The 22,919-nt window shown below is 41.1% G+C and overlaps 1 protein-coding gene across 2 annotated transcripts; it reads right to left on the bottom strand.

The window, feature by feature from the left end:
• Positions 1–257: 257 nt before the first annotated feature.
• On the bottom strand, positions 258–15,831 carry tcf20 (transcription factor 20). Of its 2 annotated transcripts, none has more exons than XM_063904284.1 (6): positions 15,413–15,831; positions 4,800–12,834; positions 4,403–4,496; positions 3,904–3,967; positions 3,642–3,742; positions 258–1,732 (listed from the first exon to the last, which is right to left on the bottom strand). In XM_063904284.1, the coding sequence occupies exons 2-6, from the start codon at positions 11,739–11,741 to the stop codon at positions 1,728–1,730; spliced, it is 7,206 nt and encodes a 2,401-aa protein (XP_063760354.1). In that variant the 5' UTR covers positions 11,742–12,834; positions 15,413–15,831; the 3' UTR covers positions 258–1,727. The 2 variants fall into 2 exon arrangements, with proteins under 2 accessions (XP_063760354.1, XP_063760355.1); XM_063904285.1 differs by having other exon boundaries at positions 3,918–3,967.
• Positions 15,832–22,919: the final 7,088 nt, after the last annotated feature.

Below are 22,919 nucleotides of genomic sequence, written 5' to 3'. Positions count from 1 at the left end.
CAGAATGGGGTTATGAACTCCCCTGAAACTGAAAAACAGACAGAAGAAACAAGGGAAGGAAACAGAAATAGAGACAGAGATAGCTACCCACCTGCCATAGAGAGAAAAGTCAGAACAGGAGTGCAAAACAAAAAGCATGAGGCAGAGTTTTGGAAAGAAATTGGGGCAGAAAAATATCAGATGAACCTGAAAGTAGTGTTTTTTTATCAGTGCAACAAAAGTGACAAAAATAAGTTTCTGAAATAAGAAGAGGAGTGTACTTGAAGCATTTTTTAAGTGTATTCATAATTCATATACATATTGACAGGTTTCTAATACAGCATGGTTTTGATAGTGTAACTGTCTTCCAGCTTTTTTTTTTTTTTTACAAGAATAACAATAAAAAATGATAAAGACACAACACCATGTACGACGCACTTTTTTAAATTTTATGGCAATGCTTCTTTTGAATGGATTTTGCATCTCCCGATCAAATATCGCTGCGGTTTCACTATGAATTAAACCATTTCATAAGTACTTGGTAAGGCTTACTCCCCATTGGTCAATCACAGCGTTCATATATGACAACGTCTCCAAAGTTTCCAGTTCCAAAAATGTTTTCATAACTTCCGAAGTGCAACCAGTACACAGTTGCACACGCAATGAAAACTCTTCCATGTCCTGTTGTCTTTCTTTTTGCCTTTTAAAAGATGGCCATAGTGTTATCATCTCCTCTTGAAAGGCTCCGTCCTCCTCCTTTGTGTACTTTTGAAAAATAAGATTGTTCCATCGGATTCTCCATGAATACTATCTGTACCGTAAAAACCCCCAAGTGATGAAAAATAAGAACACTTTTCAAAAAGGACCAAAAATGGAATCAAAGACCCAAGATATTGGCATTTTTTTTCGGTTTCTCTCTCACACACACTCGCACGCTCACACAATCACACACACAAACACACACACACACACTCATCGCGCATTCATTAACGTGACTTTTGAAAGGCAACAGATGTCCGTTCTCCAAGGCAATAATGTCTTTGTGGCAAAACTCGACCCTGACATTCCTGACAACATCACTCCTCCCTCTCCAGGAATGAATGGAAAATAAAAAAAGAAATTAATCCAAGTCATGAATATAAAGTGAGATACATCCATTTCAATTTCATGAGTAAATAATGATGAAGATACAAAAATAATAAATGAGGACTAAAATAAATCCTAATATCGTAACATAAGGTACTACTTGTGAGAGGATACAAAATGCACTCCTTTTCTTGCTCCCAATACGCCTCTTTAAGGCAACAATTGAAAAAGAACAAACAGGTAAATGATAATACAGATGATTATAAAGACTTTTAGACTTTGAGGGTGTCAGAGGAAAATCAAAGTAAAGCCTAGAGAGGAAGTTTCTTTTGTTCTCTACGGAAAAGCTCCTTTAGTTCCTACATCGGTCTCGACGTCTCATTTTTATTCCGCTTTGTTTTTTTTGTTTTCTTTGTTTTCTTTCACTCCCGTTCCTCTATGTTGCACGTCCGTGTTTTTTTCAGCTTGTAAAGTAAAGAGCAACAATTCTCTTAGAGAAAAAAAGAAAAAGGTTTCTTTTCTCCGTTGTCTTTAAATGTAAATAATGCTGATTCCCGTTGAGAAAAATTGTACATTCCCTTTTTTACGTTGTTCTCCGTCACGGATTGCCAGTCCTGTTCACATTTCGGGTCTCATCTTCTCTTGTCTTCTACGGTCCAAAACTAACCTGGGACAGGAAACACACACAAAGAAAGAGATTCGTATCATCAACAAGGACCTAGCAGTTTAAATACAAAGAGTAAGAGCTGTTGATTTACAATAACACAGAACTCTTAAAAACTAAATATACTGAACAACTCGTCAAATAAATACAAACTAGTTAAACAAATAGACATTTTAAAATACACATAATGCTGCAAGAAGTGCTGAAGTGCAATGATAGTACATAGTTAAATGACCTCTGGAAAAGCAGCATTAAAAGGACCTTGATTTTAAAGAACCCAGGGTTTGGGACGGACCTCAGACACTTTGGAAGTTCGTTCGTCAGGCGTATCATTGTGGACATGTTTCTGGACTGTGCAAAGGTTTATGGTTATTGTTGTTTAGGTCACTTGTTCGCAGTCTACAGGCGTGGAATGAGCACGTTCGGCCGCATGATAGGACTTGTGTTTATTTGACTTTATCCAGTTTTATCGTGTCTTTTAAGTCCGAGGTGGACCGACAAGAGAAGTGTGGATTTGGAAGCTGTGACATCTTTGAATAAACCCTTAAGACTTTCATGTGATTACTTTGGGTCCTCATTTACCTTCCTGTTTCTAATAGTCGAACAATTCGGTTATAGCTATTTTGTTTGTATTTTGTTTTTAACACAGACTTTGGTGATGATTCGTGCTTTACGCTTTATAAACAGTCCAACCGGGAGGACAACACCGTGGTTTGGAGCGCCAGTCAGAACTGGAATTGCCCTTGCAGACTAAGAGGGCTTAGAATAATGTACTATAAAACGGCCACTACACTGCAATACTTTTACACATTCCACAATTTCATAGACTTCTGTGAGAAGGGCTTTGACTGTCAGATAATCACAGGTTCTTTCAATAATGCCAGAGTCCTTTTTACTCCATTATCTGACTCACTGACAGACATGTTATTAAGATTTGTAAACACAAACTGAGGCAAGCATCTGTTTCTTTTCTTTGTCCAATTAATTTTTAAAATTCAATTTTCAAACAAATTCAAAAGAGATACATTTGCTCAAATGGTGATGAATTAAGGCGGAAATCTTTCTAAAAGATGCAGAAAAAAGGAGATTTAGTTTTGTCTTTGGTTTCCATGAGGACAGGCAGTGAGTGGGAGGAAGTGACAGGCAGCGGTTCAGACACCAAGGTGAGGCGAGGAGGAGTGTGAGAGAATTATTTTTTTCCTAATAACGAGCCAACAAAGAGCAGAGTAGCTATTGTATTGCTGTGTGGAATTAAATGATCTGAATAGGAAATGTATAATCAGCCCTGAGGCAACAAATTACTGTCCATTCACTGACGGTTCGTTAATGAGAAACCAAATGATGTTTCCCAGAAAAAAAATGTAATTGTGCTGATCAAACCTGTTGGGTTTGATTCAGAACACTGCTGCATTACATGTTAACACCCAATGAGGAAGTCATTTTTACACAATCTACATAACATTATATGGCTGCACCATTCTGACACATACTTTAAAAAGCATTTCCATTCAGGGCTGAATAAATAATCTAAAGCGTATGGACCAGTGCAACGTTCAAATCGCAGGGAGCACAGTAATTGTTAAAGGTTAAATAAAGTATGGAAGGACTGCAGAGACATCCCCGCCTACAAAAACATATATCCAACCAACTCAACAAGATATATTGGCTTGGTACTAATCCTCTTAAATACTCCCACCTTTATTATGTTGATGCATTTTTTAATAGCAATGAGACTGATGGAAAAATGACCAAACCCTGCTATACCTTATTCAAAATATCAGTAAAAATAATCACAAATAGTTTGGTTTTTTTAGATTGTGCATCCCTATTTCCATTATGTCTTTTGTTCAGAAGAATCAATAACATTTAACACACCTATAGGTATAATACAGGTACAAAAACACAGACTTACAGCTCCCAGACTCCTGTGTCTCTTCTCCTTCTGCGTTCCTCTCAGCCTCTCTCCGACTGCTCCAGGTAAACTGACTTGGGGGGCCGGATGCTCTGAGTAAACTGAGTCACGGAGACAGAAAGACAAACAGATAGAAAACCGTTTGGGGTTAGAGGAACAGCTTGGAGAAGTGATTAAAAACTGTGATTAGGGGGTGGTTTACTACAGCGGCAAATAAAAAACAGGGAAGACTGTCACTGAATTTCTTAAAGCAAAGACCAACCTCTCCTTCTTTACCTTGTGCTTCGGACACCGCAGTGAGAAGTTATCTTCGTTCAGAGAACAATCTGGAAGGGGGAGCAGAAACTATTAGTACAACACCAGAATTGATCTAAACATTTGGTGGATTTGTTCAATCATTGTTGGCCTATCAAAGCCTCCCTGTGTTAGCTTAACATAATGAGGACCTTCTTAGTATTTCTCTTATGCCACTTTGATGATTCAAGTATCAAAATACATTAACAAAATAAGGAAGAATTGAAGTAAATGTGGGCTGTATTTAACAACAGCAATAATATATCAAACACACGTGTTCAGTTTTGCTTTTTGACGAATGCTTCAATTCATTTCTCTGGGTCGTCGATTCTTCGTTCATCGCGGAGGACAAACTCTTCTTCAAAAACTCAAGGTAATACGGTCCGAGAATTCAATCATTTTGGATGTGAAGTATTCCTTCAACTCTTTTCTTTTAAAGTGCCTTTGTATTTAATGCATCCACTCACCTGCTTCAATAGCACACAGGTAATGGTAGCGGAGAGTGCAGCCTTTACTGTAGCAGCCCAGGGTCGAGCCAACCATCTCACAGTACGAGCAGCACTGAGCAGAGGAAAATAAGTAAAAGCCATTAACAATAGTTTAATCCACAGTAGTACCAACTTATTTTGAATGATTGTTATTCATTTATGCTATTAACATAATCTCTTTTCTCTCTTTACCCATAAAAACTAAATATTGATTAAAGATAAATGTAGTTGTATTACCCCATCAGTCTAACCCCCACACACACACACTCTCTAACTGCACACCCTTAAGTCTGAAACCATGTTGTATAATTCTGTTGTTTCTTTTCCACTTTAACCTAAAACATCCCAAAATTTCACAGCTACAGAGGACACTCACTGTTTCTCTGGCACCATCTAGTGCCTCCTGCAGGCCGTACAGTCTCCCATTGACAAGATACACTCCACTGGTCCACACGATGCATCCTTCGTGCACCCACAGCTCTTCGGGGTCCATCGGCATCTGAGGCAGCTGGGCCAGTTGTGCCAAGGGCCCCAGGGAGTCCAAAGCTGGGGGAGGAGGCTGGAAAGGCAGCGAAGCCTTACTGTTGGATGGCACCATTCTGGGGGAATCGTCACTGGATTTGTGCCTCCTTTTAAAGCGAGGATGCGAGGTCAGCTTTCTGTGTTGAGGTCGCTGTTGAGCCTCGTCCATCGGCTGTTGTTGCTGGATTTGCGGCGGCTGTGGTTGTTGCTGTTGGTCCATCTCAACGTCTGGCTCTCTCTTAAGCGTAGGGATAGGCCGGATGTCTAGATTCATGTCCCAGGTTAGAGATGTGGTTTTACTGATGTAGGAGGAAGTGGAGGAGAAGGAACAGGAAGAAGAGGAAGGGGTGTTACTGAACTGGCCAGTCATGTGCATCATCATTTCCTCTCTTGGCGGGGCAGCTCTGACAGATCTGATGAGAGGTATTGGGTTTGAATCTAGGTTGATGGTGTAGTTGCACTCAGCTTGGGGCTTGGTAAACTGAGCTTCTTGTGTTTGCATTTCTTGGATTGTGTTCGAAGAATTTGAGTTTACGTCCAAGTTTGGTCCTGTTTTGTTTATAGTCGTGGCCGTTTGACATTGTCGGACTTGAGGCTGGTTCTTGGGGAGTTTTGCAGCGTATTCGGCCCGATAGAAAGGTCCATAGAGATCTCCGAGGTGTTTGTAATTCGCCCATTTTTGACACAGGCAGCAGAGCAGGCGGCCCGAATGATCGGTCTCTGTGATCACGGGGCCTGAAACAACATGGCCGGACGAAGGGAGCGCTTTCCCCGACTGAAGTGTAGTTTCCACATCGTCTGAATCCCTTTTCTCTGCTTCTTTGTCTCTCTTAGATAACTGGGAGGTAAGAGCGGAGGTCAGTAGACAATCAATTCCACTCCCGCTCGCTTTCCCTCCGACTTTCATTTTCTCCTCCTCTCCATTTACAATGGTGCACACCGCCCCTATCTCTGGTACTTTGTTCTCCACATGTATGTGCGGGATAAACGGGCCTTTTCTATTAGAATCTCTACTTGTGTTGGGGCTCCCTCCTGCCCCTGAAGGTGTATCCGGGTCGTCTTTGGCCACCGATGTTGCCGTCGGCGCCGCTACCCGCCTCCTCCTCCTCTGTCGGCCTCTTGCTTCCAGCGAACCGTCTTCATCTTTCACGCCTCTTCGTCGCCGTCGCACCGGTTTGACCTCGACCTCCGGCTGCATTTCTTCGCTCTCTACATCCACTTTCACTATCTGGGTTAAAACAGGTGGGGTCAGCGGGGGAGCGGTGTTATTGTCTGTAAGAGGGGGAACTTCTGGAGGTGGGGGTGAGCAGCTGGTGTTCTGCGCAAACGGTGGGGTTGTAGCTGGAGTTGTAGTTGGAGTGGCTTGAGTAGCACTCGAAGGTGTACTTTGATCCTGGGCTTGAGGCTGGCTTTGCCCCGGTGATTGGCCTTGACTCTGGGCTCGTTTTTGTTTATTCACACTCCCCACAGGCCTGCCCTTCTTTTTGCCAGATGGAAAATAGCCTTTGGGCACAGAACTGTCCTTACAGTCTTGTGGCGACAAACTGGACCTAGAAGAGGACATCTGATGCCTATTCAATATGTGTCCTTGGCTATCGTGGGGAGAGGTGGCGCCGTAGTAATCGCTCCCGGGATAATCGTCAAACCCCATGCCAGATTCTTGAAGTTTCTGTCGCAGGAGGTTAGCAGCAGACTGCTCACCTCTCCTGGTCTCAAGCTGCTGGTAAGTGTTGGTGAAATGTTGAATGTCTGACAGGGCGGATGAAGACGGAGGTGGGGAATCCTGGACTGGGCGAGGAAGAGGAGGAGGAGGGGGTAAAGGTCCGAGCAAAGCGAAATCCTCCTTGTCGCCTGACGCGGACGCCACGGCGGATCCTAATCCAAAGTCAAAGTCTTGTTTTATGGTTCGGGACGTCTGATGGGGATCACACGGGTAGGCAGTCGGAGGTAAAGGCCCAGCCCCATCAATCCCTCTGAAGGGAATCATATCATTTAATGAGTGACTTTCATCCATGTAACTATCATCACCACCTGAAACCCTGGGGAAATGTGTCAAGTCTTGGTCCTGTGAGTCATTATACGAAGGTATTTCAGGGTGAGAGAAACCCGGGTAATGATTTGACTCGTCATCGATGTGGCTTGCTGGCTTTCTTATATTTGGTGTGATTTTCTGCACTATTGCCTCAAGCTTCAAACCTCGTCCCTTCCTGGGAGTCAAAGCCTTGGTATTTCCACTCGTTGGAGATAGAGGTTGTGAATATGGGTTTTCTCCAGACAAAGGGGAAGAAAGCCTAGGGCATGTGATATCTGAACTGGATGAGTCTTCATTGTGATGGCTCGACTCAGACTGAGCCCCGGGGGAGTGGTGAGAATTTGTGGCAGCCCTTTGCTGGGAGGCATCCTGGAGTTGCCTTTTGGCGGGAATAGGAGAGATAAAAGAACGGACTCTTCTTCGCAACATCAGCGGATTTGTGTCTCCAGAACCGCCAGCTTTAGTTGGACGCTGTGGAGTGGAGTTGATTTCAGCAGGAGGCTTAGTGAGAGGAGGTGGGAGGGGATGTTTGGCTTCCTCTGTGGCAGCTCTGGAAACCTCAGGTTCAGCAGCATTTTGGCCATGAGTCAATTTTGGAGGAACAGGGACGTGTAAAGCTACAGGAGCAGCAGGAGGGGGAGGCTGTGTTCTGTAAAAGGGATCTCCGTCCTTTATTCTAGCTCCTTCTCTTCCAGAGTGTGTCGACTCCCACATTTTCAAATCAAAAAAAGCACCCTGTTGATGGAGAAGAGTTTTGCTTCCAAGTTGTTCACCTGGCATTTCACTCTGCAAGATTCTCTGCCTCTGTTCTGATTGGCCGCTCTTATGTCTTCCTGGAGACAAACCGGGCTGCATCATCATCTCCTTTAACGGCCTGTTCATCGCTTTCACCCAGTCATTCATGTCGTGGGGGAGATGAGGGGGGCCGCGAGGGTGAGGATACATTTGAAGCTTATTTGCGGGTTGAGTCTGGGGGGACAAATTGTGGTATGGATGGTGGGAGGGAAAATGGGGGTTACTGCGTGGCATCATATTCCCTTCTCTCGCGTCTCCAAATCGATATCCAGGAAAACTGCTGCCAGCTGATAAATCAACACCGTGAAGATAGGACTGATGCCTCGGGGGTGAAGATAAAGGGTTAGTGTTCAACGGATGAGAAGACAAGGGTGTTATATCCACATTACCTCGCCTATAGGGGTCAGCATTCATTACAACAGATGAATGAACCGACTTGGAATGATACTCCGGATCAGCCTCATTAGCTCCACCATGATGATCAGGTTGTAAATTTGCTGCCTCTTTCGATGCCGTTTCCATTTTGACCACTTGTTTCTCCCCAATATCTTTTCTGTTCAGATCATTGGCTGCTGCTGGAGAGGAAAATGGCTGTTGAATCACACTCTGGCTTTTCTCTCTCTCACTTTCCCTCTCTGGTGTGCTGCGTCTGTTTGGCGACACATCACAAATGACGGAGCGCCGCTCTGATGGAGCTAATATAGATGATTTTTGAAACTCAGCTTGACCGAAGCTGCCTGTTAGCGGCTCTGGCTCTTGCAAAAGGAGTTCCTGCACAGCGGAGGACAGCGTGGAAACGTTAGATAAGGCTTTTCTCTGTGGGAGAGAATAGTCTGCTAAGTTTATGTGTTTAGTCGGGGGCTGTTCAGACTCTGCAGTCTGTGTTAAATGGCTCTGGGATACGCCCACTTCAGATTTCGGAGCATTTTGCAATATCTTAGTAATAGCCACTTCTGACTTCACTGAAGAATGAGCATCGGTGCAAAATTCTGGCTCGTTCCCATGCCTCTGGTTTGCATGTGGGGGCTTTCCAGAGCTCCCCATTTGTCCAGAGTGACCGGAAGCCTCTGTTACTCCATACGGGTGTCTGCTTTGAAACTGTTGTTGAGCTTGGAGATGGGCAGGAAATGCCTGCTCTGGTCTGCCATAACGTCTATCTAAATTGTAACCTTGAAGAACCTCTTGTAAGAGGCTTGGAAATTGCTGGGAATTATCCTCATGACCTTTAGCTCCTTGCCCTCTCTTTACCAAAGCCTCTGCTGCAGGACCAGCATCTTTAGAGCTGTAGCCAGCTTGTGACTGCTGGTACCCCAAATATCTGGAATTCGATTCTGCTGGGCCAGCCCTCCCTCTGTTTTTCATTGATAAATCTGAGCCATATGTTGATTCTGGGTAGCCGTATTTATTCGGTCCAGACTGGGGAGGATTTTGAGGCCGTCCAAAATTGGATTTCTGGGAATATAAACTCAGATCCACACTTTCCTCCCCGTTATGACTGCTTTCTCTTGTAAAAGTTTTCTCTTCTAAACAGTTGTCCTTGCTTTTTTCAGTATGACTTCCCTCAGATCGCGCTGAAACAATAACACCAACACTCTGCTGTTCCTCAGACTGGAGCTTTTCTCCTCTCTCATTATTGTGTAATCTGGATGCAATGTGCAAACTCTTTTCTTTGTCCTGACTATTCTGTGAATTGACTCCTCCACCTTGCTGCATTTGGCTACTGCCCTTCCCCGTTTTTTCAACTTCACTTTCATTTTTGATGACTTCATTATTCATTTCTGCTGTCTTCCTATGGCCACCTCTGTGGTCATTATATGTTCGACCGGACTCTGAGACACTATTTGGCTGTGGGGGAGGAATATTAGAGGAGGGGGGGGAGGAAACTTGAGGTGTTGAATGTGAAGGTGGGCCGGTCTCTGATGACTGACATCCAAAGGAGGGGGATGCTAATGAAGAAGGAGCTTCATTTGCTTTTTTTTCAGACACATTTGGTTCTTTTGACAGCAAATCGGAGGTTTTTACAGCTGATGCTTTCCCACTATGACTCTGTGAGGGAGGTCGATAACCAGTGGGTTCAGATCCACTGCTTGTGCCGCTCATCTGCCTTATTCTCCCATGTTCCCCCTCAGAGAATTGCTCCTCTCGCTCCACCTTGGTCCCAGTCGAGCCTCCAGCCGACATCAATGAGGAATCTTCATCAGCAGCAGGATCTAAGCCGACACCATCCCCGATCCCCAGCGCACTTCCATCTTTAACCGTGCTCGTGCTCGAGGCTGCGCTTGCATTTCGACTCCTCGGTTGCGATGGTGCCTGTTGCATCTGACTGGTGTCTTTCCCCTTCTTATGCGAAAGCACTGAGTCGGTGAGGAGCATGTGCTGAACTGTGTTTGGTAAATTGGCTACTTGTGAACTCAAGGCATTAAGACTATTCAGGGCAGAATCCTGCATTTTGTCAAGTGGAGAGGATGAATAAATAGAGGCGCCCTCCTCTCGAGATCCCATTCCTGTGCCTAGACCTAATTTGTTGCGGCCTGTTGGAGGAAGACTGCCCCCTCCAACACTCATGCTGTGAGCTTTATGACTGCCACTGCTACCACAACTACTGATGCTGCTGTTGGAGTTGGGTGTGGGACTCAACTGTGGCATGGTTTGCAGTAATCTACCTTGACCATGGCTGCTACGGGGGTTGGATGTAGGAGGATGCGAAGGACCGTGACCTGAGGGGTTTCCATGTACATCTGAGACACCCATCAAAGGGGAAGGAGAGGAGCTACAACTGGGGGAATGCACTGCAGAGGCAGCTGGTGATGGGTTCGAAATTGGGCTGAAGTTTTGGTTAATTTGGGTTTGTTGAGCATTGGGATGCATTGGGGATTTGGCTATTTCTTGAGATGCTGCTTGAGGTATACTGGGATTGGAGGCTTGATGATGTTTAGCGTAAACAGAGCCTGGAGACGGGCCCTGGTGCTGCATCTTCAGCGAGTTGTCATAACCTACCCCTAAATTGTGCTGAGAGTTGCGGTGCTGTAGTGTGGCTTGCTTGTGAAGGGAAAGTGTCTGTGGGGAATATCCGGGATAATTCGCTGCATGGTAACTCTGTTGAACGCTCTCCATCTGCCCCACGTTGTTAGCAGCCACTGCACTGGAGATTGAGTTTGAATTGGCGTTGACGCCGGGCGAGCTGTTGACTTTGGGATCGAACCCGGCGCTCGCAGCCCCATCGAGATACCTCTGCGGAGGCGGGCTGTACATTCCTGACGACGCCGCTGTGGCTGCTCCACCCTGTGGGGAGTAGTGTGGGTACTGGGGGGTCATCCTGTGCCCAGAGTGAGGGTAGCTCCGATGCTGCTGCTGCTGCCCATGGTGGACAGTCGGGAAGGTTTGTCCAAGCTGGCGATGCTGCATCTGGGATCCGGGCACTGCCTGCATTGCAGCGTTCTGACTCATATTGTACTGATGAGAAGGAGAGAACGGCCCGGCACCAGCACCTCCACCAGAGCTGGATCCATAATCTACTGGGTACGGTGACATCAGCCCAGACGCTGCTGCGGAGCCAGATCCTGCATGCCGGTACTGGTGAGGTATATGTCCTTCGATATTAGGATATCCAAATCCTGCCCCATAAGCCATCCCCCCTCTTCTGTGCCTGTCCTTCCCACCCATTGCAAAATAATAATCCATGGCCTCCTTCCTGTAAGGGTTGTTAGTGTTGTGAATGCTACCCTGTGTTGGCGGCGCCTCCACAGCCCCTCTGTTTCTAGCACTGTAAGCTAGCATGTGGCTAGCCTGAGTGGGGTGGTGATGGCCCCTGTGCAGGCTCTGCTGTTGCATCCCTGCGTAATCATCCGTCATCCTGGGGGAGATCTGGGGGTCTGCTGGCTGAGGGGGATAGGGAGTTCCCCCTGCACCCCTCCCACTGAACCCCAGGGGCAGAGAAGGGGGAGCCGGGCTGTTAGAAAAATTCTGCATTGTTTGGATTAGAAATGGAATAACTGTCAGTGTCTATACCAGGGAATGCTTCTGATCAGGAACTGGAAGGCTTGCGGCAGTGACCATTAATGACAAAGAGACAGTCTATGGCCTGGCAGTAAAACAAGGAAATGCTTTGAGTTCAAGCTGAAGAATATATATATATATATATATATCGCAGATGTTTCTTGTCACAGAAAGTGGTTTGTGACGTTGAGCAGATGAGGATTTTGTCAATATCTGAAAAGGCCAAATGGTAAAAGTCTTCTTCAATGTGAAAATGTTACGCTTGCTTTCACTTTTCTTTTTTAAAGTGTGGTCTTAAAAAAAAGGATAAGATATGTAGTGAAGCAGGCTTCTACTGCAGTACAAGATTTAAACTGAAGCTGAAGCGTTTGGCACTGATATCATGAACACATGACACACCACCATGTGATATGTTCAAATGTCTTTACACGTACACGCTCCGGTATAATAGCAGCTCAAGCAAACAGAGCTATTTTAGGATTGAATTGTGTCGTGGTCCAAAAGCAATTTGTGCAAAAACAAAAAAACAAAAAAATCTCAATAAAACCATTGAAAATGTTTTCTGTCACAACAATCCTTCAGTTCATCAATATGTTTGCCACGACCTGACTCACACCTGTGTGAGACCAAAACTGCACGAATCAGGAGGTCTGAATACAGACTCTCATTAAACACTCCCAGAGGCAAACACTCCATTGATATTCTCATCGGCTCTTGGAGTGTAATGCTATTTGCGATGTTCTTTGTCTCGGTCATTCCCTTTCGAATACTGTTGTATTTTTTTAAGTCTTTGGTCCCTATTTGTTCTTTCCTCGATTCAGATTCTTCTTCTTGGTTCTCTTCTGTATCTTCAGCATGTAACTGCCTTACCTTTGTTTCTTTCTGTCAACCATTATTTAATTCTACCTAGTTCCATGGCAACAATTTTCCAAAAGGAGGGTAATCCATTTATTCCACTTCGAGTTCAGTCAATTCAAGCTCCACAGTTTTTCGCTTCTCTCTTCAGTATTCCCGTGCAGAGAAGTTCATTTTCACCGGGAGCTGCTGACCAGAAGCCTTCACAATCCTGCAAAAAAACAAAAGAATGAATCAAAAAAAGTAAGCACGCAACAATGCATAACCTTACTTTACCTTGTGCTAATAGTAAATAGTTATAAGAGAAATGTACTGCGTTCACACTAACACGCTTTTCTGATACTTAAATCTGTTTGTCAGTGGTTTTTATTTCAAGAATTCAGCGATTAAGTATGACTATGTATTAATGGAACTACAAACATAATACATTTGATTAGTTCTGAGCCTTTGCACTCAAAAAACTGTATCAAATATAAGAGATTACATCATTATTTCTATTTTAATTAATTCATTTAACCACGGAAATCACACATGTATTCATCAAACCACCAATAGTTGTAATAATATTGCCTTGTTGTAAACACTAAAGGGTTGTTGGCTTTATATCAACACTATTGTTTTAAAACACACTGGAAGGAACACTTTTAATATGGTTTGGAGCTTTAACCATACATGCATAAGCTGCCTCTTCTGATTGATAACAAACGGGGATAGAGGAGAGAAAACGGGTTGAGGGACAGCATGCAATTCAGTCAACAAAGTAACATAGACAAGGTCACAAACATTACTTCACGTGTAAACAAACAACGCTGCGGTGTCAAAACAGAAGCAGTCCATTTCCAACCACAATAAAACAAGACGTTAAACCATTAACGTTAATGTTTTAATGGTCTTTAACGATTATGGGGGATAATTAAAAGGCATGACGCCACCTTTATGAGGTCAGCGCCATAATTGCCTCGTGTGACACAAGCCTCTTTTGTCCCGCTGTAAAATGGGTAATGGCAACTTTAGGTGACTTTGTTATTGTAGTGTCGCCTTACACTGAGCCACACAATAACAAGGCACCATTGTTTATGATTACAGCTATTAGTCGAAGCGTAACGTTCACTAATGTAATGTATAGCTATTTTAAAACTGGGAAAGTGACGAGCAGTTGAAGGAACATGGGGGAAAACTGACAAAGGAAGGATACTCATATTTTGTCATACTCTGATAATATAGTATAGTTTATTTTGATGCTGGAAAGTCTAATAAGGATCAAGTGACACTGATAAAGGTAAAGGTAGTGGGTGATGCAGTGTATAGTTAGAAAACAATCAGCTCCTATCTCTATTTAAAATCACAGCAGCTCACTGTGAGCAGACAGAATATTACAGCATTGATAATAATAACAATTAAAAATGTCCCAATGCAGTCTGTCAGCAAGTCAATCAATTACACAGCTGCCTAATTGACATGCGTAATGTTAATGCGGATAAAACTCCAGCTCTGTTTTATTCAGATGTTGTTGCGTCTCATCAACACAGTACAGTAGCAGGATTAGCCAAGTATCAAGGTATACACATTAGTGATGTAAGAAGTACAACATATTATGATAATAAAATACTCCATCACAAGTAAAAGTCCTGATTTCAAAATGTTAATTAAAAGTACAACACAGTAACGCATTATACCATATCAGTTGTGATGTAAAGTAACCAAGTAGATTTACTCAAGAACAACACAAGTCTGATTTTTATGAACTACCTTTTTGTACTTTTGCTTTCACTACATTAACTTAACACCTTTAGTTGCTAGGCAGATTTGGATGAAAGATATGAAATATAACCAACCCTTAAATCAGACTTTAGTTCACCTGGAGTAAATCCAGCAGCTACCCTGCAGTATACAAAGCCATTCGAACTAGCTGCACCTTTACCAGCTCTGAGAACACTTTAATGATCAATCATTATAAAACATATCAGAGATATTATTCTGAAATGGACCAATCACACAATGACTACTCTTATTTTTGGTTCTTTTAGTATATTTTGATACTGATACTTCAGCACTAGTACTTGAGTAAGATCTTGAGAGCAGGACTTTTACTGTGACAGAGTATTCCTACACTCTGGTACTTTTACTTTTTACTTTAAGTACAAGATCTGAGTACTTCTACCACCTCTGCATATCAGCATGTGATGTAGTTAAAGTAACTGTGAGTGTTAAATAAATGTAGTGGAGTAAAAAGTATAAAGTAGCATACACTGAGAATACTCAGGTGAAGTACAAGTACCTCAATATTGTACTTAAGTAAATGTACTTAGTTACTATCCATCACTGATTGACATACGCAATGTTAATGCAGATAAAACTCCAGCTCTGTTTTATTCTGATGGTGTTGCGTCTCGTCAACACAGCACAGTAGCAAGATTAGCCAATAGCAAGGTATACGCATTACAATTAGCTTTGTAGCTGTTTAGCTCTAGCCAGAATACCTCACATAATGCAAATAGAATGTGCGTTGCAGCCGGGTAGCTAAGCTAAGCTAAGCTACAACCACTAGTTAGCATCCAAGCTAATTTGCCTTTATTACGTTATTAAACAGGAGCAGGCTAAAGCTACAGAAGGGAGGTGATTAGATGCAGATGTTCCCCCCTTTTCACACACACAGAGGCTGTGATTAAATGCTTAAATAGTGAAAGCTCTGCACCAGAAAATGATCCCCACGCAGCGTGACATTTTCCCTGCATAAACAGAGCTAATGTGTTAGCTACCACGGAGATGCTAGCTAACGTAAAGCATACCTGAAAACGTAGCAATACAAGGCCCCTCGTTTTGTGACAATCTGTGGCAGGAAACCCCGGTGTTGAGTCGACTCTCTCCGCCGCTTTCCCCTCACCCTTTTCCCGTCCAGACAACCGGAGTCGGGGAGGGGGGCCCCGTCACGACGCTCGGATCCCCGGCCCTTTTTATTCCGATTTGCTCTTTTTTTTCTTTTGTCCTCACCTCCAGAAATGATGAGCACAATCGGGGTGCCTGTGGGTCCCGTAGCCAGTGAGGTCCACACACCCCCGCCCCCTCTCTTGTTCCCTCTTCTCGCTCTCTCTCCCTCTTTCACCTATTCCACCTATATCTCCAACCAAACATCGCGCAAGCCTCCTCTATAGCGCATACAGATGCCTGTTTCCCGTCACCAAAAAATGCATTCCTTCATCAGCAGCTTCGACCTATTCGTTTTCCTGTTCTGTGTGTTTTTTTTCTTCTTCTTGCAACAGAAAGACCGCCTTGAAAATGCATACACACTCATATTCCTGCACCCCCTCCTCCTCCCTCATCTCTCTCCATCACATCCCTCCACCTCCCCTCCCTCTCCTTAAAGCTTTCCCTATTGCTTTTTTATTTCTTTCTAACATACAAAAAATAACAATATAGTAATATTTCTAATGCATTTCTTTTTTTGCATGACTGCGCTATAGGGTTTTTAATCACAGCTCCTTTGTTCTTATTGCATCTCCACAGTGAAAATGAATTAGGGGAGCCTTAATGAAGGCACCAGGGTACAAAGGCAATATGGAGAGGAGACAAGGGCTGAATGAAAAGGAGGGTTATGTCTGAAAATGAATAAGTCAATGACAGAATTTGTGGGCAAATATGCACGCCTGCATTAGAAACAGATTGCAAGCAGTTTATTCTGGTCTCTTGATGCTGGAGAGTAGCTATATTTTCCCATAAAGAAAAGCCACTTAAATCATGACCACTATATCTTGGTTAATGTTTGACACACTCTGAACAACAATGGAGGGGCTACACACAGAATCCTTTCCCCCATTTAATTTACTGTGTTGTCTCCGTCTGAGCTTATCTGCTCTCACACAGGGCCGGCGAGTGCACTGCAGCCCCCCCGCCCCCTACACCCCCCCCACCATCATAATGATGTGCCCTATGCCCCCCATCCACTTTTAATGTACTGCAGTGTGTCACACATGCACACACACACACACACACACACACACACACACACACACACACACACACACACACACACACACACACACACACACACACACACACACACACACACACACACACACACACACACACACACACACAAAGAACCCTACATAAATGTACAAAGAAAACACACACTTACACACACATTTCTCACTTAACCTGCCAATCACTGGAATAAAATCTCTCAGTTTCCAAACAACAGTTCAATACATTTCATTCCCTTGCAGATACACGTCTATTTCTATCATAGTTGCCATAGCAACTGCATCACAGAGCCTTTAACTGTGGATAATTTGGAGGGTTCGTATCTACACTTTGCCTTTTTTTTTTACACGTGCGATTTCAAGCAAGACGCTCACGTTTAGCAGACTCTCTCTGCAGGCATGTTGTTGTGTGTTGTGCTGTTTGTGTTGACACCGAAGTCGAAACAGAGGCGAGATAAAGGGCGATGATACTCTGGGCCAGAAAGTCAGCCAGCCAGGCCTATCCAATCAACAGGAACGCCTGCTGGGACACACACACTCACACACACACACACACACACACACACACGCAGACTCTCCATCATGGACAAGGGCACACAATCTTCTACAGAGGAGGCTCAAAGCACACGACTGTAGAGGATGAAAGCAACCTTTTCTACGTACATAATGTACTCCACATATTTCTTACATCACATTTAGCTGACACTTCTATCAGAGCAACTTACAATCAGTGCACTCAACCATGAAGGTGTTCAAAATGGCAATAATTCTGAAAGTACGTAGGCTTTAAATTAGACAAATCATTCATAGTGCTGCTGGATTGGCTTTAAAGGGGCCCTACTATGCACATTTCCAGATTCATATTTGTATTTTGTGTCTCTCCTGGGACATGTCTCCATGCTCTAATGTTCAAAAAGCTCTTTATGTTTCTCATACTGCCTGTGCTGCAGCACCTCTTTTCACCCTCTGTCTGAAACCAGAGCCCAGTCTGCTCTGATTGGTTAGCTGGGCCGGCTCAGTTGTGATTAGTCAACAGCTTGGAGATGTCCCGCCCCTTAGCCTATCACGTAGAATGTGTTGGAGCGCTAGCCAATAGAAGCGCGAGTGTTACACAGTGATGTCAGTATGATCCGGAAATAAACAAAGGAGTCTAATTTCAATGCACACACACAATCATGCTTACTTACTCATTTAGAAACCCTTATTTTTATATAGCTCACATAAAAAGGACTATGAATTTAAGTTAAAAAAAAGTCCACTTGTTGCTTTGGTTGTCTGATAAATACTGGCAAGGTGTTGAACTTTAAATTCTTGATAAAAACAGGGATCATTTCAGATGGTTTCATTACAGGGAACATCTCAAGGCTGTGAAGCATTATCAACACCTGGATTGTTAAAAAAAATGCTTGAATAAATACGAGAACTTAACAATATTTTGACTCTAAGTCAGAATCACCTCATTTGAGATGTTGCATGAAAAAGCGCTTTTACTACTGTTTCCAAAATAAGACACAAGCCCTCACACAAAAAGAAATGCATTGCCCTTGAAATGTCAAAACTAAATGAAGACATTTTACATCAAACATTTACATAGAACTACTTTGACGTGTTTGCCTAGTTTTGCTGCAGAAGGTCTACAGTGCCTGCAGGCCTGAGCTGCAGACACGTTGGATGTTAGTGAATGGGCAATTAAAACTGGAACACAGCCTACCTCTATATAACCTGAGAGCATACAGAGAGGAGCGTGTAATAAGCGTGAATACGATCTGCTCTGAAGTGTGGTTTTTATGTGACGGAGTGAGCAGAGGTACAAGGTTCTCTCTGCTGTTGAATAACGCCGGTGGATATAATAACCAGTAATGGCTCCTTTCTGAGTGCTGGTGCTTTGATAATAGTTATTAGAATCACTTGTACCCAAAGCAGAACGGCCTTTAAGAAGAAATTGTGTCAGGATTTTGTGAATTGTATACGTACGATAAGAACAAATATTTCATTAACAGGTGGTGCAGTATTTATATTAGATTGTTTTATTTATTTAACATTTATTTGATTTACCATTATATATTAATATATAAATAATAATTCAGCATATAATAATAATAATAATAATAATAATAATAACAATAATAATAATAATAATAATGTATAATAATAATAATAATAATAATAATAATAATGTATAATAATAATAATGTATAATAATAATAGTAATAATAATAATGTATAATAATAATAATAATAATAATAATGTATAATAATAATAATAATAATAATAATAATAATGTATAATAATAATAATAATAATAATAATAATAATGTATAATAATAATAATGTATAATAATAATGTATAATAATAATAATAACAATAATAACAATAATAATAATAATAATAATGTATAATAATAATAATAATAATGTATAATAATAATAATAATGTATAATAATAATAATAATAATAATAATAACAATAATAATGTATAATAATAATAGTAATAATAATAATGTATAATAATAATAATAATAATGTATAATAATAATAATAATAATGTATAATAATAATAATAATGATAATAATAATAACAATAATAATAATAATAATAATAATAATAATAATAATAATAATAATAATAATAATAATAATAATAATAATAATGTATAATGTACATTTTAAAAATATTTATAGTGAATATGCATTTATTAAAAATTGGGTATAAAATGGTCATTATTTTTTTACTATGTAGATAAAAATATGTCTTTAGAAAAACGCAACTGCGCCATTATTTTTAAATATGGTTAATATATATATATATATATATATATATATATACAGAGCGAGAGCGAGATTAAAACAGTGCCTTAATATAAAAACTATACCCATAAAATAATGCAATTTGTTTTTATAAAAAAGGAAAAATATGCCCATACAAAAGCACAGCTCAAAAATGAGCTATTATTTTTCAATAATAAAAAAATAATATTTATAGCTAAAAATACATCTATATTATAGCTATTATCTTTTAAATAACATAACAACAATATATAAATACTTAAACATCTATACATAAAAGATACGCCTATAATTGGTACGATTATGTTTCATTAAAAGGATATATGAAAGATTAAAAGAATAAGCAGAAATGACCTTTAAAATTGTGCCTTTCTTTTATTCTTTTAAATGAAAAAGAAAATATATTAAAAAAACATTTGTTCAAAAGTCACCTGCAAAATTGTGCCATTATTTTTTTCGTTAAGGCAATATACAAAACAATATTTCAAAGGAACAATACTAGCCTATGGACACCATCCTGCTGCATCCCATTAATGCAGCAACAGCCTCTGAGGTGCCACACAGCAGCAGTGATTTGCAGTTTCCTGGATGACCACATGGAGTCAGGGTCAGACCACAAACTCAGAGCTGTCCTCACATTACAGCAGTCTGAATGAGATGGAAAAACAGCCCTTAAATGATTTTGGTGTATGAGATCCTCAATCCCTTTGAAGTGCAAGCTTCCAAAGATATACTTGGGTACAATTTCACAGTCTTTGATCCCGCTGTGTCACAATTAAAGTCCCACGGACACTTAGTATTATTTCAGTGGAAAGGCTTTGATAGACTAGGTTGGAAACGTCTCTCTGAGGCTGCGGACAGATGAAATCTTGAACTGTGATTGCTGCTCGGTGTGGAGCTGCCCCCTTTCCAACACCTCAGAGGAACTCTCCTAGATTAAAGAGCATGATGCAGCCGGACGAAACACCCTCACATCTCTGAATCTGTGACCTTAACGAAGAATCATGATTCAACATGAGTGCATGATCAATACTGCCAACCACCATCACCAAATCCAGTAAAAGTAACACATAAGTTATCCCCAGTTGTGTAAAGTAACTAAGTGCAAGTACTGCACGCACAATTTTGAGGTACTTGTACTTGAGTATTTCCATTTTCTGCTACTACTTCTAATCCACTACAATTCAGAGGTATCTGTTCTTCCACTTCATTTATTTAATCCTTTAGTTGCTAGGCAGATTAGGATTAATGATGGTAAATATAATCAGTCCTTAAACCAGACTGTAGTTCACCTGCAGTAAATCCAGCAGCTACCCTGCAGTACACAAAGCCATTCAAACTAGCTGCACCTTTACCAGCTCTGAGAACACTTTAATGATCAATCATTATAAAACATATCAGAGATATTATTCTGAAATGGACCAATCAGACAATGACTACTTTTACTGTCGCTGCTTTAAGTACATTTAGAGGAGAGTACTTTCTACTTTCACTGGAGGAACATTTAGAATACTTTTACTGTGACAGAGTATTCCTACACTCTGGTACTTCTACTTTACTCAAGAACAAGGTCTGAGTACTTCTACTTTACTCAAGTACAAGATCTGAGTACTTCTACTTTACTCAAGTACAAGATCTGAGTACTTCTACTTTACTCAAGTACAAGATCTGAGTACTTCTACTTTACTCAAGAACAAGATCTGAGTACTTCTACTTTACTCAAGTACAAGATCTGAGTACTTCTACTTTACTCAAGTACAAGATCGGAGTACTTCTACTTTACTCAAGTACAAGACCTGAGTACTTCTACTTTACTCAAGTACAAGATCTGAGTACTTCTACTTTTACTCAAGTACAAGGTCTGAGTTCTTCTACTTTACTCAAGTACAAGATCTGAGTACTTCTACTTTACTCAAGTACAAGGTCTGAGTTCTTCTACTTTACTCAAGTACAAGATCTGAGTACTTCTACTTTACTCAAGTACAAGATCGGAGTACTTCTACTTTTACTCAAGTACAAGACCTGAGTACTTCTACTTTTACTCAAGTACAAGATCTGAGTACTTCTACTTTTACTCAAGTACAAGGTCTGAGTACTTCTACTTTACTCAAGTACAAGGTCTGAGTACTTCTACTTTTACTCAAGTACAAGATCTGAGTACTTCTACTTTACTCAAGTACAAGATCTGAGTACTTCTACTTTACTCAAGAACAAGACCTGAGTACTTCTACTTTACTCAAGTACAAGATCTGAGTACTTCTACTTTACACAAGAACAAGATCTGAGTACTTCTACTTTACTCAAGTACAAGATCGGAGTACTTCTACTTTTACTCAAGTACAAGATCTGAGTACTTCTACTTTACTCAAGTACAAGACCTGAGTACTTCTACTTTACTCAAGTACAAGATCTGAGTACTTCTACTTTACTCAAGTACAAGATCTGAGTACTTCTACTTTACTCAAGAACAAGACCTGAGTACTTCTACTTTACTCAAGTACAAGATCTGAGTACTTCTACTTTTACTCAAGTACAAGATCTGAGTACTTCTACTTTACTCAAGAACAAGATCTGAGTACTTCTACTTTACTCAAGTACAAGATCTGAGTACTTCTACTTTACTCAAGTACAAGATCGGAGTACTTCTACTTTTACTCAAGTACAAGACCTGAGTACTTCTACTTTTACTCAAGTACAAGATCTGAGTACTTCTACTTTTACTCAAGTACAAGGTCTGAGTTCTTCTACTTTAACTCAAGTACAAGATCTGAGTACTTCTACTTTACTCAAGTACAAGATCGGAGTACTTCTACTTTTACTCAAGTACAAGACCTGAGTACTTCTACTTTTACTCAAGTACAAGATCTGAGTACTTCTACTTTTGCTCAAGTACAAGGTCTGAGTACTTCTACTTTACTCAAGTGCAAGGTCTGAGTACTTCTACTTTTACTCAAGTACAAGGTCTGAGTTCTTCTACTTTAACTCAAGTACAAGATCTGAGTACTTCTACTTTACTCAAGTACAAGATCGGAGTACTTCTACTTTTACTCAAGTACAAGACCTGAGTACTTCTACTTTTACTCAAGTACAAGATCTGAGTACTTCTACTTTTACTCAAGTACAAGATCTGAGTATTTCTACTTTACTCAAGTACAAGATCTGAGTACTTCTACTTTACTCAAGAACAAGACCTGAGTACTTCTACTTTAACTCAAGTACAAGATCTGAGTACTTCTACTTTACACAAGAACAAGATCTGAGTACTTCTACTTTAACTCAAGTACAAGATCTGAGTACTTCTACTTTAACTCAAGTACAAGATCTGAGTACTTCTACTTTAACTCAAGTACAGGATGTGAGTACTTCTACTTTAACTCAAATACAGGATGTGAGTACTTCTACTTTAACTCAAGTACAGGATGTGAGTACCTCCTCCCCGCCGCAGGACTGATAAAGGAATTCTGATTTCTGTTTGATCCGTTTTCCATTAATCAGATCCATCCTGCAGTTACCATTGTTCACCAGCA

This window comes from Eleginops maclovinus, chromosome 16 (assembly GCF_036324505.1).
Source record: "Eleginops maclovinus isolate JMC-PN-2008 ecotype Puerto Natales chromosome 16, JC_Emac_rtc_rv5, whole genome shotgun sequence".
In the NCBI taxonomy this organism is placed as follows: Eukaryota; Metazoa; Chordata; class Actinopteri; order Perciformes; family Eleginopidae; genus Eleginops; species Eleginops maclovinus.
Note: the sequence above shows the minus strand (reverse complement) of the source record. Positions and strands in the feature narration are given on the sequence as shown.

Bases quoted from the DNA above. Each gene is read 5' to 3' on its own strand.
- tcf20 (XM_063904284.1), bottom strand. From the start codon at position 11,741: ATGCAGAATTTTTCTAACAGCCCGGCTCCCCCTTCTCTGCCCCTGGGG. The intron at 4,497-4,799 runs GTGAGTGTCCTC...TCCTCTGCTCAG, and splicing joins TAGATGGTGCCAGAGAAACA to TGCTGCTCGTACTGTGAGAT. The intron at 3,743-3,903 runs GTTGGTCTTTGC...TCCGTGACTCAG, and splicing joins CACAAGGTAAAGAAGGAGAG to TTTACTCAGAGCATCCGGCC.